The sequence below is a fragment of the Lichenostomus cassidix genome, chromosome 9 (genome assembly GCF_008360975.1).
Source record: "Lichenostomus cassidix isolate B80296 chromosome 9, HeHo_3.0, whole genome shotgun sequence".
Lineage (NCBI taxonomy): Eukaryota > Metazoa > Chordata > Aves > Passeriformes > Meliphagidae > Lichenostomus > Lichenostomus cassidix.
In genome coordinates this window covers 9,150,872-9,167,038 of record NC_139490.1, presented here as the reverse complement: position 1 = coordinate 9,167,038, position 16,167 = coordinate 9,150,872, and the positions used below count along the sequence as shown (strand labels likewise).

Below are 16,167 nucleotides of genomic sequence, written 5' to 3'. Positions count from 1 at the left end.
GAGGAGAAATGTAAACAGCAGAAATCTAACACGGTGAAAATATGTGAAAATTAATTTCCCTCCTGCTCTGGCCAAATGGTAGAAATAATATGAGTGTTTGGTGCTCCCATGTTTTAAGCAGGAAACAAGCAATACCACCCTGAATAAGAAGGTTGTCCTTTGTATCTAATTTGTGTGCAGGAAACTGCAGTGAGTAGATGAAGACATTATTGAACTACATTTTGCAGCAGAAAAGGACAAGCTTTGATGGCTTTCATGCTGTTCTAATTTTAGTACAAATTCATTTACTAAAATAAGGAAATACTTGCTTGGAAATTATTGGAAGAGGAAGTCAGTAAAAGCTTAGCTGCCTTAATTTGAAAGCAATATCTGAACTAGATGTATTTAATATTTTAAATAATTTAAGTGGCTTGTATCACATGAAATATCATGAAAAATGTTAAGACACTTTTGCCCTGGGTACAGCTTGTCTACCAGGTACCATCCAGGACAGTTGAACTAAATTATCTGAAGTCTTGGATTCAGCAGAGTGGTTAAACTACATTAAAAATTTGTGTAAATGCTTCCATTCAAAATGAAAGTAAATATAACTTGTTTGAAGATCTTAATGTGAGATTAATAATACATTCCATTTAAAAACATCATGAAAGAGGAAGCAGTTGATGGAGATACTATAACATATCTCTTTGAGTTGTTTTTTCATACCTCCAAAAGGAGGGGGGTGGTGATCTCTAGTGCTGAATAGAAGTATTCACACAGAAAATTAATGCAGAATAGCCACTGCACATTTAGCAGCCATTCCATGCTAATTTTTCTATGACTTCCCAGTGCAGACAAGGCTCTAGTTACTTCAGATGAATTGTCATGGGATCCCTGTATGGACAAGCTCTTGCTGTATGGGGCTGAGGGAGTCAGGAAATACTGGAAAGCTGCCTTCTTTTTCTTTTTTTCATTTTTCCCTCCTCTTTAAAGACTTGCTGGCTGAGATCATTCAAGGGGGCCTGAACTACTTAATATTCTGCTAGCTATTTCCTTAGAAACTGATTTAGCTGTGAAATCATTAACTGCCTCCTTGGACTGCATCCTTTTTACTAGAAATATAGTTTAGTTACCTTAACCTGATATTGGACAGGGAAACTTTCCATGTCTGCCAACTTTTCACACACTTTTCACACCCCTCTCACTTCTGCTGTGTTTTATTGCTTACAACTAAGCAATCATGTCCCTGTTCTGTCCTTCAGCTGCTTCAGTTTCCCATTGATCCACTTCACTTGTGAAATCCAGAGTTCTATTTGTTGCCTACTTTGTTTCAAGTCTCTGTTGCATATTGCTCTTTCAAGTGAAATCCTTGTAATATTCAGAAGCAAATCTTAAATCCTTGAAAAAGCTAAGAATTTAAGACCTCTTAGGCCCATTTCTGCAGTCTTTTTCTTTAAGTGTTGTGGTGGTATTTTGGGTCTTCAGAGTGCAGGCAGTTATGGTTTCCTTTCCTTGGCTCTTTCATTGCAGTAGGAAAAAATGTGAATTTCAAATACGTCTGATGTCAGCTGGTTTGAAGGAGCTACAGTCAAGCAGTTAAATTATGTCCTTAGTACTCGTTTGCAATATGAAATATAACATAATTTCAATGTGTACTATGTCATTACAGGCAATTAGAAGAAATTAGAATTTACTCTGATGCAACTTTTTATTCTGTAAGCATTCACTCTGCATTCTCCTTTCTCCTGCAGGCCAGAAAATGATACCAGTTCTTGTCACAGCAGTGGTGAGAAGCTGCAGTCTCCACCCAGTCGTCGTTCTACCATTAGTGGTGGGAGCAGGTCCAGCATTTCTGACCTCTGCATTTCCCCTTCATGTAAGGATCGTCTGTGGATGCTGTTCTTAATTGCTGATGTCTTCCTTGGCTGGGGCAGGTGTTGGGACCTGGATTGTGTGTTAAAGATTGAGATTTTTTAGTGCATTGTGGAAGTGGCTCTCTGTTAATAGGCTCCAGGTCAGTCAGGACCTTGGGGCACATGGCAGGCTTTGGCTCGAGCTGAAGGAATAGCCACAGAAGGTAACATGTGGTCAGCAGACACCAGTGGTCTCACTTGCCTTGCTCCATCTTGCTTCCTGTGAAAGTGCCAAGGATCAAACCCAGGGCTTCCGATGTGTAAAGCATACTCTGCAATGTCCCCTGCCCAGGGAGGGAGCTGCAGCCAGAGACAGTGCACTTCCCAACAGGCAAAGCCCCTTGCTTGATCAAACATACCCTTGTTTGGATCTAAATGAATCACTGTCTGCTGGCACCTGCAGGCTCTGTTGGCTGTATCTCTGTGTTAGAGCTGAAGGCAGCTGCAGTTATCTGCTGAGATTTGCAACTGCATTCAGATCATCCCGGGCTGGGGAGGATGGGCAGCCCTGTGCTGTGTAGCTGCATTGTGGGTGATGCTGCTAAAGATTCTGCCCTTGCAGCTTTAGCTGAAATGAGTGCAAACTCAGCTGGGCCTGAGAGCTCAGAAACATGTGATGGAATTTAAAAGGTTATAGCCTTCTGAAATACTTGATTGCTGAACTTCTGATCTCCACAAGATCATGGAACTTTGGATGTGGGTGTTTCAACCTTCTTGCAGGGATTCATTAACATTTCCAATTAAAGATTTAAAGCAAAATGTTCAGCAATCTTAGATAAAGTATCTTGCAGCATATCTGGGACAGAATTATTAATAAGTTCAGACAAAGTGTGCCTTTACTTTGCTGAAAAATATGCTTTGAAGCAGTAAAGGAATAGCATACTTTTTACTTTCTCTTCTATTTTTTTAAATTTCCTAAAGGAAATTAAAAGGATTCTGAGAAAAGGAACTGAGGTCTTGCAGACAGGAATTCACTTGCGTAATGCCTAGAGCTGATAAATGTAACATGCTGAAGGATAAAAGGCCTGGGATAGGAGCAGGAGAAGCTCCTGTCCAGGATGGGCACTTGGGTTCTTGCTGCTCTGTAGCAAGGAGAGCTGCTGTTCTCAGCCTCGCTGTGCACAGCAACACCTTGAGTACAGCTCAGGGAGTTTGGCTGGCCAAGGGAAGCAACTTGCACCAGCAGAGGTTGTAAACTAAGCAAAAGCATACTGACTTGGCAGTTTTCCTGTAGAGAAGAAAAAAAGGAATGGATTTTTACATACCCATGCTTTGTAAACGAAATTAAGCCAAGCTGGTATCAAAGGTGTTCCTATTTGATGTTTTAAAGTGTAATAGGATGCAATTCCTAAGGTGTTGAGCAGCCATCCAGAGCCCAAGTGAACCAGATTTGGATAATATCTTTCCCATGAGATGCATTCACTCACCTCTGTCACTTCTGCTATGCTGCTGATGCTGATAGTTTGCTTGTAGAGATTTGTGAAGAGGTTAAACAGGGAGCCTGAGTCAGTCAGCAAAGTAAATGTTCATTTTTTATGAGTATTGATTTAACTTCTTCATTTAACGTGAAGAAATTCCTCGCAGTTTAAATGTTTCGTTTTGTCAGAACTTTGCTTGTAGCCTCTGTTTAAAACAGTTTGTTAGCTTCTTTCAGTCAAAATTATGTGCAGGTGGCTACTAATAAGACTACTAGATTATATTATTTTCCTGTGGAAAAATCTTTCTACAGGAAAGATCAGAATATACAGCATATTTCAAGTTTATATGCATTATACATGTAAAAAGACAATTTTTGTTTGTGATGGAGGAAATTCTTCCTAGCATTAATCCAGGCTAAAAAGTTGCACTGAGCTACTTGAAAGATGGCCTGAGGTTTGTTTCAGGTCTTTGCAAGTAGCCAGTGACATATGTGCCTTTCTTATCTTTAGGGATTTAGAAATGAGCTGTAGGAGAAGAGAAAAGAGAGATTGCACTGCTGGACCCCCTGGTTATGTCAGTGACAGGATTTTCATTCTGCATAATAACTGAGATGTGTCTTTCAACATCTCCTCTTTTCCAAAAGGCAATGGGGATTGTAATATTTAAATTGGAGAGGCTTTAATAAGTTTAAGATGATGTAAAATAAGCCCTTTCTCTTCTATTGCCTTCTGAGATACAGCAGGGAACAGAAACATGTAAAAATACTGCTTCTAGAGGCTCTCATGATGCTCTGCCATACATCTGTGCTGTGCAATGAATATGCTGTTTATTGACTGCTGATCTTGGTCTGATGGTCATTCTGCAGTACTAGGAACCTGCTTATTTCAGAATCTGTGTTTCCCAGCATCACATGAGTACTTTGGGACTCAGGGTTTAATGCAGGCTAGAAAATTGTAAAATGAATAGTAAGAGACAAAGAGTGAAGAAAACAGAATAAAAGCTTCATGTGAACAATTAGCCTCGTCAAGGTCATATCTATCTCAATGAGGCTAAGTTTAGCCTCAAGAAACCTTGATCCTCTTTTGTTTTCTAAAAATGAAGATAGTTCTTAATGTCCTCCTGGAAATATTTGGTTGCTCCTAAGTTGGTCTGACTTTGGGTCCATCCTCTCCCCCTTTATCACTTTGGTAAAGAATCAATAATTCTGGCACTTTTTTGTCTCCTGTGAGCAGAAAACTTGTGGACCAAAGATGAACCCTGGTCATCTTACTACACTTATTATGCTGAATGCCAGACAGAACATGTGCTGGGCAGCGAAATGCCTGTCTGAGAGTGACCTGATCTGCATTCTTATCAGCATGAGAGAGCAAGCAAGGGCAGCAGCCTGTCCTGAGCATGGCAGGAATTAAGCCAAGGATTTTCCCTAAACTCTTATTGAACTCGCACATCTCAGTAGCCTCTAAGCAAGCTGAGTGTTCTTCACTTCCCCGTTAGTGTAAGGCAGAAAGTGAGTCTGACAGAAGTGTGAAACGCTGCTTTTTGTCTGCTGTGGCCCTGTTACTGTGGATATATACAGACAACTGCAAGGGGCTGTGTTCCTGTGGCTTTAATGAGATAATGGACATAGCTGATGTGTATTAACTGGGGGTCTACATGCTCCTATCCCATTGCAAGTGCAAAGTGTAGCCAGTTTTATTTTCCAACCGCAAAGAGCTGGAATTATCACACTTGCAGTTGTTTTGCTCAGGTGATGAGCCATAATGCAGTCTGTCACACGAACTCAGTAGCCTGCCAAAACCTCAAGGTTTCCTTCATACAGCAGGAACTGTGACTTAAATGTATTTCTAATAAAACTGTAAAGAGACAGCTCCTCACTGAACTGTGTTTCTTTTTTAAACAGCAGTTGAAATGAAGTCATCTGAAGTATTGTCACCAGGCCATAGAATAGACCACATCCCAGCCGGTGATGCCTCGTCTTCTCGATGTGCTGACTTCACTGAGGACAAAGTAAATGGTCAATCACATAGGTATGATCTGTTCAGAGGATATCTAAAATTGTGAAAGGAGTCTGACAGGATTTACCAGTTAATTCCATGCTGCTGTAAAGGCAATCTGTGAAGTCATTTGATGTATGATGTAGTCTGGCCTGAGACAGCTGTGGTGGTGCTTGCCAAGCAAAATACCCTTTTCTGTGCCAGAGGCAGCTGTTCGATTTCTAAGCATCTGGTTCAGAATGGGAGAAGTCTCGAGCAAGACATTATTAATGAACTTCACATGTATGCTTAGTGCAGCCTTCTGAAAATAAAACTTCCTGATTGCTTCCTTAGATGACTCGACTCTAGCCTGTGAAAAATCATTTATTAGTAAAGAAATAGGTAAGACTGTGGGAACAGGACAGGGATTAACGTGCATAAGAAGAAAAATTAAGCATTTAAGTGGGTTAAGAGTGTTTAAACATACTGAATTGCTAGCACTGCTGACCAGAGTCCCTTGATTTATCCACTAGACGGGTATAGCAAAGGAGGCAATGTTATGAGATCACCCAGCAATGTGTTTCAACTCTTCCCTGAAATCACTCCTGCAAAATGAAAGGTCTTGCTCTCCTTATCCTGCTCATACCTTGAGCCCTCTGTGAAGCCTTTGTCATGAGTACAACTGTGATGTTACATCTTGGATGAGAACTAGGAATTCATTAGCAATTGGACCAAAGTCTACCAAAGTTTTCAGGGCCTGCATGTGTCCTTCAGACATTAACAGCTTTTTCCTATAGCTAATTAGATTGGGCCAAGTTTTAAACAGTAAGTGTAGAGAAATTTTAAAAGTGAATACATTCCAGCACTAAACACAGAGTGGGTGGAGATGTGTTAAAGGAAGGGTTTTACCAGCTCTTTATGCACCTGATTTTTCAGAAGTGCTTGGTTATTTGAGTCAATTACAGCTAATTGAACTGAACTAAACTAAAAAACAGAATGGGTGGAGATGTGTTAAAGAAAGGATTTTACCACCTCTTTATGCGCCTGATTTTCCAGAAGTGCTTGGTTATGTGTCTCAATACAGCTCTAGCACTTCTGAAAAGTTTATGCCTAGAACTTTGTTTTCTTCAGGCCTACAGATGCCAGTGTGTGACTTTGGGGTTTTCTGGGGGGTTGGTGTGGCATTGGTTGCTTGGTTGGGTTTTTTCCCCGAGTTGTGCTGTTTCCATGGTGAGATGTGAGAAATTATACATTGTCAACAAATTATCACTGGTTTCAGCTGAAGTGCTTAGTAGTCATACCTTTGGCTCAACATTAGTGGTTTTAATTCTGTTGTCTGTTGTAACAGTAGCTAAGCACATAATAGTAATACAAATAGACCATAAAAATTTATGGCCAAGTTGTTTGCTTTGTGGTGGTGAGAGGGACATTATTTTTCAGACTTTGACTTGCAAGAAGCAAGTCAAATTGGCAGCATTTTATCCCCCACCTTAGTGAGATGCTTTGCTTCTCTACATAACCTGTTATTAAAAAGGTGTGTTCCCAGTAATTTTTTAATATTTGCTCACAAATGTGTGTCTAAATCTCAGGAAAGTTTTTATACAGGTGAAGGCACAGGTGCAGTATCCTGCAGAGGAAGATCATATCTTTTCATCGTGTGCTTCCTCAGCATGCATGCAGTAATTTGGATTTCCAAATGCAGCCTCGAGTTACGGATATGGGAATGCAGCCATTCACAGTCCAAGAGAGCTCAGGGTTTTCTGTGTCAAGGGTCTTTTGTTAATATGTTGGTGTTGCAATAGCTAGACCTGCCTTTTCATTCTTTCGCTCTTGGATGCAGACTATAATCTGTTTGCAAAACAAACAGGACAAATAAATCACTGCTTTGCTCATAGTTTTGTCCACTGTGAGAAATGTCTCCTTCCTGGAGGCAAATACCAATTAGGCAAATACCAAGACCTTCCTAGAAGAGGTATGTGTGAGAAAAGGAGGGCTCAGCAGGGTTGTGGAAGTGGTCACTTCTCTTTCCCCTCTTCCTTAGCAGTATGAATTGAGAATTTACCTGCACAGAGATGAGTGAAATTATACAAAATCAGTCGAAGAAGAATGAGACCCTTGTAGTGACATTTCTGTTGCAGTTGTTTTATTTCCACAGGAACAAATGATTGTTCCAGCTGATGTAGGTCACACTGGCTGCTGGTCTTGCATTGATATTCCCTGTTGCGTTTTGATCATGTGAGACTATAACTGTTGTGCTTTTTAGCCAATCAAGGATGGATTTGTAACAGTTCAGTCTACAATTGTGACTGACTGAAAAAGCAGAGGGTTTTTTTTTTTTTGTATTGTGACTGTGACCAGTATTATAATGATAAAAACCCCCTTAAACTCTGCGGGACATTCTTACATCTTAGCTTTGCTTTTCTGATGATCTGGTAAAAATGGCCAAAAGTCCAGGTGTATTCTTGGAGAAAATGGTCGAATTCATCTTTATATGTTCAAGTCCTGTCTTATCTCCTTGTTGATCATTCTTATCCCAATGTCAGTCTGTTGTGCACTTTTTTATAGACAGGTATTTCAGTTTTTCCAAGTAAACAGTATTCTTTTTTCTCAATGCAAATACAGGGTTTTGTGTGAATTTGTTGTGGGCTTGGGTATTTTTGATTTGCTTTTTGTTTTGTTTTTTCATTGAGCACACCTTGTCATGAATGACTCCTTGGCCAATTGCTGAAGAATGTTTTCCCACACTAGATTTTGCTTCTTCTTTGTTCAACACATCAACTTTTAAAGGATAACAAATAGGAGGTTTAGGTGTTACCCTGAGGATTAGTTATTTTCTGTTGATCTTAACCTATTTACTAATGCAGTAAAAGATAAAGTGCTTCTGTGATACTCAGACACATGGAGAGCCAGATCTTCTCTGCATCCTCTCAGAAAAACAGCAGAATTTTTTCAACTTTGCAAGTTTTGGTACCAGCCTGTTTCAAATAATCCTTTCCTGAACAGTTTATAGAGATGTGAATCATTTTGTGTGACCACTGTGTATCTCTTTGGTAAAGTGATGTGACTCTGGTTGCATTGCTTTACTCTGTCTCCAGTCTGACTGCTGAGGTTACTGCCCTGCAACTGTGGAGATGGTTGATGGCTATAAAAACACATTTTTAGTGCATGGGAATATAGATCCAAGGTCCTGTTATCTGTTGTTGGAAAAGGAAGAAGAAAACCTCATTTCAAAAACTGGCTGGAGGCTGGTGAATCTTTCTTTTTTATCTACCTAAGACCATCATAGCACACATGAGATTATCATGACGAGCACTAGTGAATTGAAAACCCAATTCACTTGAACTAACTCACTTTACCAAAGTGAGTAAAACGACAAAAAAAAAAAAGCAATAACTATGAGACTATTTTATGGAGACAAAGATGTTTAAATATCCCTGTGGTCCACGCCTTGAGGTTTTATCTAGCCAGTCTTATTTTTTGGTGTTGTTTTACCAGTCTGTTTCTGCTGCCATCTGCCACCTCCTCCTTTGAAGCTGAGACAAGTGTTAACACTTGTAATACTCACAGGTAGAGGGCTGCAGAGATGGTTCTTAGCAGAGCAGTTAGCATGTCTCTGTCCTTAATAGTTAGCATATACAGATGCAAAACACAGACAATAATGCTATTTAAAATACAAAAGGAACACTTGCTCAAATCTCCCTGCAGAGTGAAACAGGGCTATGGAAGGGCTAATCAGCACTGACTCAGCAGCATTCCCAGGGGAGGAGGGGAGATTAAATATCTTGAAAATCCTCCTAATCACTCCTTCTGATGGTCACAAAGGGTTCTTTTGATGGAGCTAATAACGCAGGGACTTTCCATTTTAATCGCTCATTTTTGGATGGCACCTATTTTTTCGAAGTCCTGCCTTTTGGCTCTTTTATTTCCCTTTTTAAATACGATGAAGTTTTCATGTAGCTGTTATTTTGGTTTAACCTTTTCTCCTTTTAAGAGAAAATCGACTCACTAGTGCAAACATTAATATAGATACAGAATAATTTTAGAGACTTGTTATTTCCTGGTAGCCTCCATTTTTGTATCTGGGAAAAACTATTTATGCTGGGGGCAAGGAAGGACAGTCAATCCTCACACAGTTATTGACTAAATTTTAAAGAATGTAGTATTTTTATAGCATGTGTAGGCTGTGAAGTAACAGCATGTGGCTTATGCTCTCAGTGTGAACAAGGAACCTGTGTGTTTAGGGAATTTCTTTTATAGATGCCATCACTGCTTTTTGCTCTTTTGACAAGGCCTTCAGGGAGTTCTACAAATCTTATCTCAGATAGGAGCCAGGAAGGCTGCCTGTGTCTGCAAGATTGACCTATACCTGGAAGAAATTAGGGTGTTCGTGCCCTAAAAGGATGCATTCCTGTGCTGTAGCATATCTATGTAATTTTTGCACCCCAGAATGAGTCACTGGATGTGATAAACACGGAAAACAAGCTAAAGATCAATAACTGCTTTGGAGGCAATTTAACCTGTTCAATCCAGTTGTGCAAAGAGCAAGGCTTGAGTAGGGCAGACAAGGCAACAGAGCCAGGTTAGAGGCTGTGCAGTGAGCACACATCCCAGGGCAGCACCTGGGGTGCCACATGTTCCCTTCCGTTTGCAGTCTGCCTGAGTTTTGACTTCTGTGCATTCTTACTGTGCATATATATATTTCTCCATGCATTTCTAACCCTTTCCCTGTCCTACAGCGAGTTTGCCACAGCCTTCACCAGCAAACCTAAGATCCCTCGCACTCCTGACGGGCAGGACATCAGCCCTAGGAAGGGAAAGGTCCCAGCCATTGCCCCCCAGTTCTCTCAGTCTGGACCCCAACAGGCAAGCCATTCCAGCTTCTCAGGATCATACACAAGGAGCAGAGAGAGTAAGTGGAAAAAGTCATCATTTTGTTGGTCATTCCTTGGGGTGGGAAAGGAGGAAATTGTAGAAACTCTTCAGGAATGAAGTTGTAGGCTACAGATGTGCCAGGAGTATATGACATTGTACTTGTCATCTGCAGGATATACAGCCATGTAATTATATCCTGCTGAACACTGCTCCTATTTCCAGGCTGTCATGTGAGCAGTTTAAAGACATGCTTTTTCCTGTCTCTGGGTGGAGAAAAGTAGCCCAAATTCTCAGAAGTTTTTGGGGAAGCTTATGAGTTTCATATTAGACTTTCTTTAGATGTCATCAGAGTTTTTCCTTTTCTTTAGACACTTGTTCATACCACTGTGTAACTTGTTTAATGTCCTTGACGCTGGATCCCTGGGTGTGTCTGTGCTGGAGCTGAATGTAGAGCAGATGTCAGGCAGCCCAGGAGATGGCTCAGGGTAGCCTGGTAAGCAGAGAGCCAAGCACGGTGTGCTGCTTGTGGCACTCACCTTTCTGCAGGAGACTTGTAATCCAGAACCATATGGCTGTGCTGGGGCCTGCAGAAGTTTGTAAGAAGTACTAAATCTGCAGGGGTTCAGAAGAGAGGATGGCTTTGACTTGAGGATGGAGGGAAAGGATGGACAGTTGCTTTTAGTCAGGCAAGACAAGCTCAGTAAAGTGGAAACACTGATCTTGGATGCTTACAGATCAGTGAACACGTGTGGTGTGTCAGCTGTGGAGGTTTTTTGGGGTGGAGGAGGAAGAAAGGTGCATTCTTCAGTAATGAGCAAACTTTTTCCCCGGAGTGTGGATAGGAAAAGCTGGATTCAGATACAGCTCTGTGTCCATCATCAGTGAAATGGCAGGAGCAAATGCATTGTAACAAGTTTAGTGATAATTATTTGATCACAATGTAACTTCAGCTCTGTTCTTTAGTGATAACTGTTACCTTGAAGCATTTGACAAAAACATAATAACTCTTAAAACCTTCCCACGAAACTCGGAACATGTCTTATCATTAGCTGCTCATTACAGAAATGGAAAATGAAATGAAGCTAATTTAAATAACACAGTAAATCAGTAACAGAGCTGGAAAGAGCATTCTGAGCCTTCTGTGTTGCTCACTCATTGTTCCACACAGTTGCATGTGCTGGGTAATGATGTGGTTTCATTCAGGGACTACAGGTGAGGCATTGGAAGGGAATGTTCTTGGTGGTGGTTTTGACCTGGAGGCTCCTTGCTTCAACACTCCTGTGCTGAGGTAACACAGCTCTTTCAGCTTTACCTTTGCTGCCTGTGCCCCGAGTTTTACCTCTGACATCAGTGTTTTCTGTTTCCTGTGACAGCAGCACTGTTGTGCCCTGACTGGATGTGGTATTAACACCCAAGAGTGCGTCTCTGGTTCCTGTTTCGGTTCATTTCCAAAAGCATTGTCCCGTTGAAAAGAAGCCTTAGTGAAAGGAAAAGCACAGAGTGTGTGTGTGTGTGTGTGTGTGTGTGTGTGTACACAAAAATTCCTCTGCATGTTCTAGTTTCTCCAAGGCAGCTTTACATTCCTGGGGGATGTGTCCTAGGAAAGATGTGACAGACAAATGTTGCTTTCATGAGGCTCTGGAGCAAGATCATTTTCCAGTTAAATATATTCTATTTTCAAATTGCATTAAAATAGATCATTTGGGGTTCTCTGTGAATTCAGTGTATGTGATCTGTTAGTCCAGATACTCAAACTCTTCTAACTTTCATTGTTTTATTTGTTTTACAAATACCTCTTTGCTGTGTCTGTGCATCCTAAAGCTGAATGTATAACAGGCATCTCAACTTGCTATGTGTCCATTTACCATTTCTGACAATTTTGCTCTTGGGATTCCAGATTATAATTTTCTATCTGTCCACATGTGCCATGAGACAATTTCAGCAATTGAATGTTAAACTCTTGCTGCTAAAAATAGCAAAGAAATTATTTTGCAAACAAGTAATCTTCCACTCACTCTGTGTACATCTCTCCAGCCTTGTCTGCTGTCACAGAGCACCTTATAGTTCTTGTCCATCCTGCAGGGGCTTTCACACAGCTGTTTATAGGTGGGAAGAGTTACATGAAGGTTATAAAGACCAGATTTTTAAAGGACTAAAAAGGGTTTTAAACACCTGTGTTGAAATTTGAGGTTCTCAAAAGTAATTCTCAGCTGTTACTTAAAGATGCAGGGAAGGGGTCTGAACAAGTAAGCCCCTAATGTTTCCCTAGTAAAGCTCAGTGCTACTGCTCCTTTAATTTCCCAGCTGACTCATCTGTGGGTCAAAAATGGCATCAGATGCACAGATATCAGCAATCAGTAGATTCCAGCAGTTCTGCCTCCCATTTGCCTACTGCATAGGTATGTAGGTTTTTGCATATCAAGAGACTCTGTTCCAGTGGAAGACTAATTTGTGGGTTTCTTGGTATTTCTGGAGAAATGCAAGTTTTTATAGCTGATTTTTTGTAGCTGCTGAGAAAAAGATGACTTTCAGGGTTTACTTGATGTGTTCTCTTATTTTAGAGGCACATTTGTAGCTTGATTTTAGTATTTATTATAGGTGTATTTTCTGGAAACAAGTCGATTTTATGTAAACCTTGCTGAACTAGCTGGACTGCTCCTCGTGGAGCATGGAGTGTGTGGAATGCCTGAGGAATGCAGAGGAAGCCCAGGTACTTAGTGCAGCTACAGGCCTGGGGCCAGATTCCTGCTCCAGATGCAGCCCCTGCTGTTAGCTGAACTCTAGAGCAAAACCAAGCTCCTCCAAATAAAACCAGCCATGCTGGGATCCTCTGTGATTTCCACATCCAGGCTGGCACAGGGATGACACTGGCAGCATGGCTGGAACACAAGGTTCCATGGGGAGCATAGGATTTAGACCAAATTTAGACCTTTTCAACTGTGTGGATATTGTTGAATGGTTTAATCCACTCAGATCCTTATTCTGTATCTGTTCAGGCAACCCTGCATGGGCATGCTGAAGCTGTTTGCAGTGCACCAACTTCTGTCTAAGCCACATTGGAGCTAGGGCAGTACAAAAATCTCTACCAGAAGAATGGGGAATGGTTTTTGTTGGCATTGCAACTGGACCCTGGTGACTCCCTTTCAGTTCTTTCAGTATCCCCTCACAGGGAGTTGCCAGAAATACATTCCACATTTTTAAGTTGAAGCATCAGGAGTTAAAGTGCCTTTCTGCATGTTTTGTTGTGATGTTTGTGTCCCTGTACAGGTTGAACAAGTGTTGCCCTCAGGCAGCTTCTGTCTTGTAATAAATCCTGCATTCAGCTGACAGACTCTTTCTTGCTGTTTTTCTGCAGGCAGCCAGTCCTACAGGAAGTGAGAACAGTTCCTTTCCTCGAGAATCACCTGTCACATTGTTGAAGGACAGAGCCAGCTTCCTGTAATGAGCTTTACTGTTGACCTACAGAGGACAGTGAGGTTGTTGACATTGCAGGTCGTGCAGGAGGATTCGGGATTATCTGATGGGATGTGTCTGTGGTCTCTAAAGCTGGCTGAGACAAGGGCCTTGTTATTACAATTCAAGGTCTCAGCAGCAGCCCAGGACTGACATGGGAGATTAATATTCTCTGATAGTTTACTCTAAAGTGACATTCCCACCCTGAGAAGAAATCTGTGCTCTCTGCCTTCTGTGTCAGAGTAAATGGCCTCTGGAGACAGTATGTAGAGCTCAGCCTAGGAATCTTACCAAGCAACTGTCTTTTTTACATATTGCTTGCTGAAGCAGCCTGCCAATTGCTTTTTTCAAATTACGCCATTATAAATGAGTTGGGAGATACCTGTTTTCAAAGGATCTGCACTAGGAGGGACAGTGTATGCCACATGCATGGAGCCTTCCTGCCAAAGCAGTATGGGGTGAGATCTGTACAGCCTCCAGACATTGGAGAGGAGGTATTTCATAAAATTCTGGTTGACCTGTAGCAGATGAAAAACAGTTACAGTGCCCAAGGCAGCATCCAGGCTCACCTCTGAGGTCTTTTTCTGCAGCAATTACTCCTATTCCTTCTTTCTGCATTTTTTTTCTTAATTCTACGGTTTAATATTTGTAGAAAGAAAAACCTGTTTTTTTCCACTGGAATGAAGAACTTTGCTTCTTCATTCATAGAAGAAACAATGAGAATGTGAACAGATTAGATGCAGCTTTCTCTTTGCATGTAACTGTGGACCATCTTCTTTGGTCTTTGTTGCTTTTTTTATGTTCTTCACTTCAGAGCAATGACTGTTTATGTCTTTATTGAATTTGTGCTGGTCTTTGGTGCATATGAAATGCTGTATAGGCAAGAGAGTTCAGGAATCCCTCAACTAAATAAAAAAGCAGCAGTTAGTTCTGCCAGTGAATTACAAAGCCAGTGCTGTTTGTTATTCTTTCTCTCAGCAGTAACAGTGACCAGGAAACACTAAAGTCTTCACTGGGGGTTGGCTTTTCAGTAACACCCCTTCGTGTGACAGCTGTTAGGACACATAAATGCAGTTTACATTGGAACTTGGCTGCTGCTGAGGCAGAGATGTACAAAAAGCAGACAGTGTATTTGCCATAGACTTCAGAAACAAATGCTTTAATGTGTATGAAAAGGGGGAAGGTAAGGCTTTGATTCTGGGGTTTCGCCTTGAGAACAAACAAGTGGAACACAGCCTGAAAAATAAAGCAACTCCCATAGTGACACTGCCTTCCCCTAAAGTAAAGAGTTGTAAAGCCATTTCCATGGAGCCAGAAGAAAGCTTTGTGCTTCTAAGACCTTGAATTGAGCCTCTTGCTCTGTGGTGGCAGCCGAAGAGCCAAGGTCACTGATGTCATTGCCTCAGACCCACTGAGATGGGTGATGCTGTGTCAGAGGTTTGCAGAAAGGGCTCCCACACAAGTTCAGGAAACCCCTTTGGGTAGACTTTAAATTGGAATGGGGATGTAGCTTAAAATCTAGTCAATTCATGTGGAAGTTACAATTTACTGCTCAGTAACACAGGCCTAACATGAAGCAGGCAGAGTACAGGCATTGCATCCCAAACTACACAGGACATGAAGTGGCTGTGGACACTTGATAACCCTTGTCACACAGATCCCCATGGCAAAGAAGTCAGAAAATATGTGACTTGTGCTCAGATCCATCTACCTCCTCTCAGAGCTGATAAACACAGCTGGGAATGGGAAATGTCCTCTGGTTCACAAAAGGGCAGGAATGGAAAACAGCCATAAAAACTCACCTAGTGGCTTTCCAGGGTAGGGAGAATTTCCTCTGAAATTCTGGATTTTTTCCAACTTGTAACATCAACGGCCAAGTTGTTAACACTGATGTGCTAAGCAGTTCATTTACATACATGGATAACACAATTCCCCAGAAGCTGAGTTTTATCTTAACCAGTGTTGAGTTTCATGTGGGAGCAGATTCTGTGAGATGGAGAGCAACTTTTGAAAAGCATTGCGTGCAGACAAATTTTTTTTGAGGGGGAACAACAACCCCAAAATTTCACTGATTTTATGAGTTGAGGTAAAAACTTTTTCACCCCTTGCCAGAGACCTGAAGGTGGTTGGTAGGTGAGGCTACAACTGCTCTAACAGCTCAAGATTCATGAAAACCAAAATGCATCTTGCTGAGTTGGACTGCAGGGATCAAACTAAAGTGTGTGTGCTTGTGTGTTTCTTACTCAGGCCTCTTGCAATGCAGAACTCTATGTGAACATTTTCAACTCTTGGATGTTCTGGCTTGTAAGTATGGAGTTTGAAATCCCAGACTGTTTTTTGTATTAATGCATGAGAGATTTCCAAACACCTGAGACAAACTATGGATGTGCTTAGAAATGTTACCAGCTGAGCAGTAATTTGGGAGCCTAAGGAAGTAACATACACTCCTTTTCTCTGTCTTATTCACAAAAAAAGCCCTGTGATGCCAGTCAGAAGATTTGAAGCTAATGAAAAATGTCAGTTCTGTCTTTGTTTGTAGGACTCCACTGTTGAGGGTG

General features: G+C 41.3%; 1 protein-coding gene across 3 annotated transcripts in view; it reads left to right on the top strand.

Annotated features, from left to right (window-relative positions):
* ARMC9 (armadillo repeat containing 9) overlaps nt 1-14,752 on the top strand; it is a 59,237-nt gene extending 44,485 nt beyond the window's left edge. For 2 of the 3 annotated variants that reach the window (XM_085069282.1, XM_085069283.1), the window contains 5 exons: nt 1,731-1,855; nt 5,212-5,338; nt 10,021-10,193; nt 12,461-12,555; nt 13,512-14,752. In XM_085069282.1, coding sequence (XP_084925408.1) covers nt 1,731-1,855; nt 5,212-5,338; nt 10,021-10,193; nt 12,461-12,555 — 520 coding nt within the window. In that variant the 3' untranslated portion in view covers nt 13,512-14,752. The remainder of the gene's footprint in view (nt 1-1,730; nt 1,856-5,211; nt 5,339-10,020; nt 10,194-12,460; nt 12,556-13,511) is intronic. The other variant, XM_085069284.1, reaches the window with a different exon arrangement.
* Nucleotides 14,753-16,167: the final 1,415 nt, after the last annotated feature.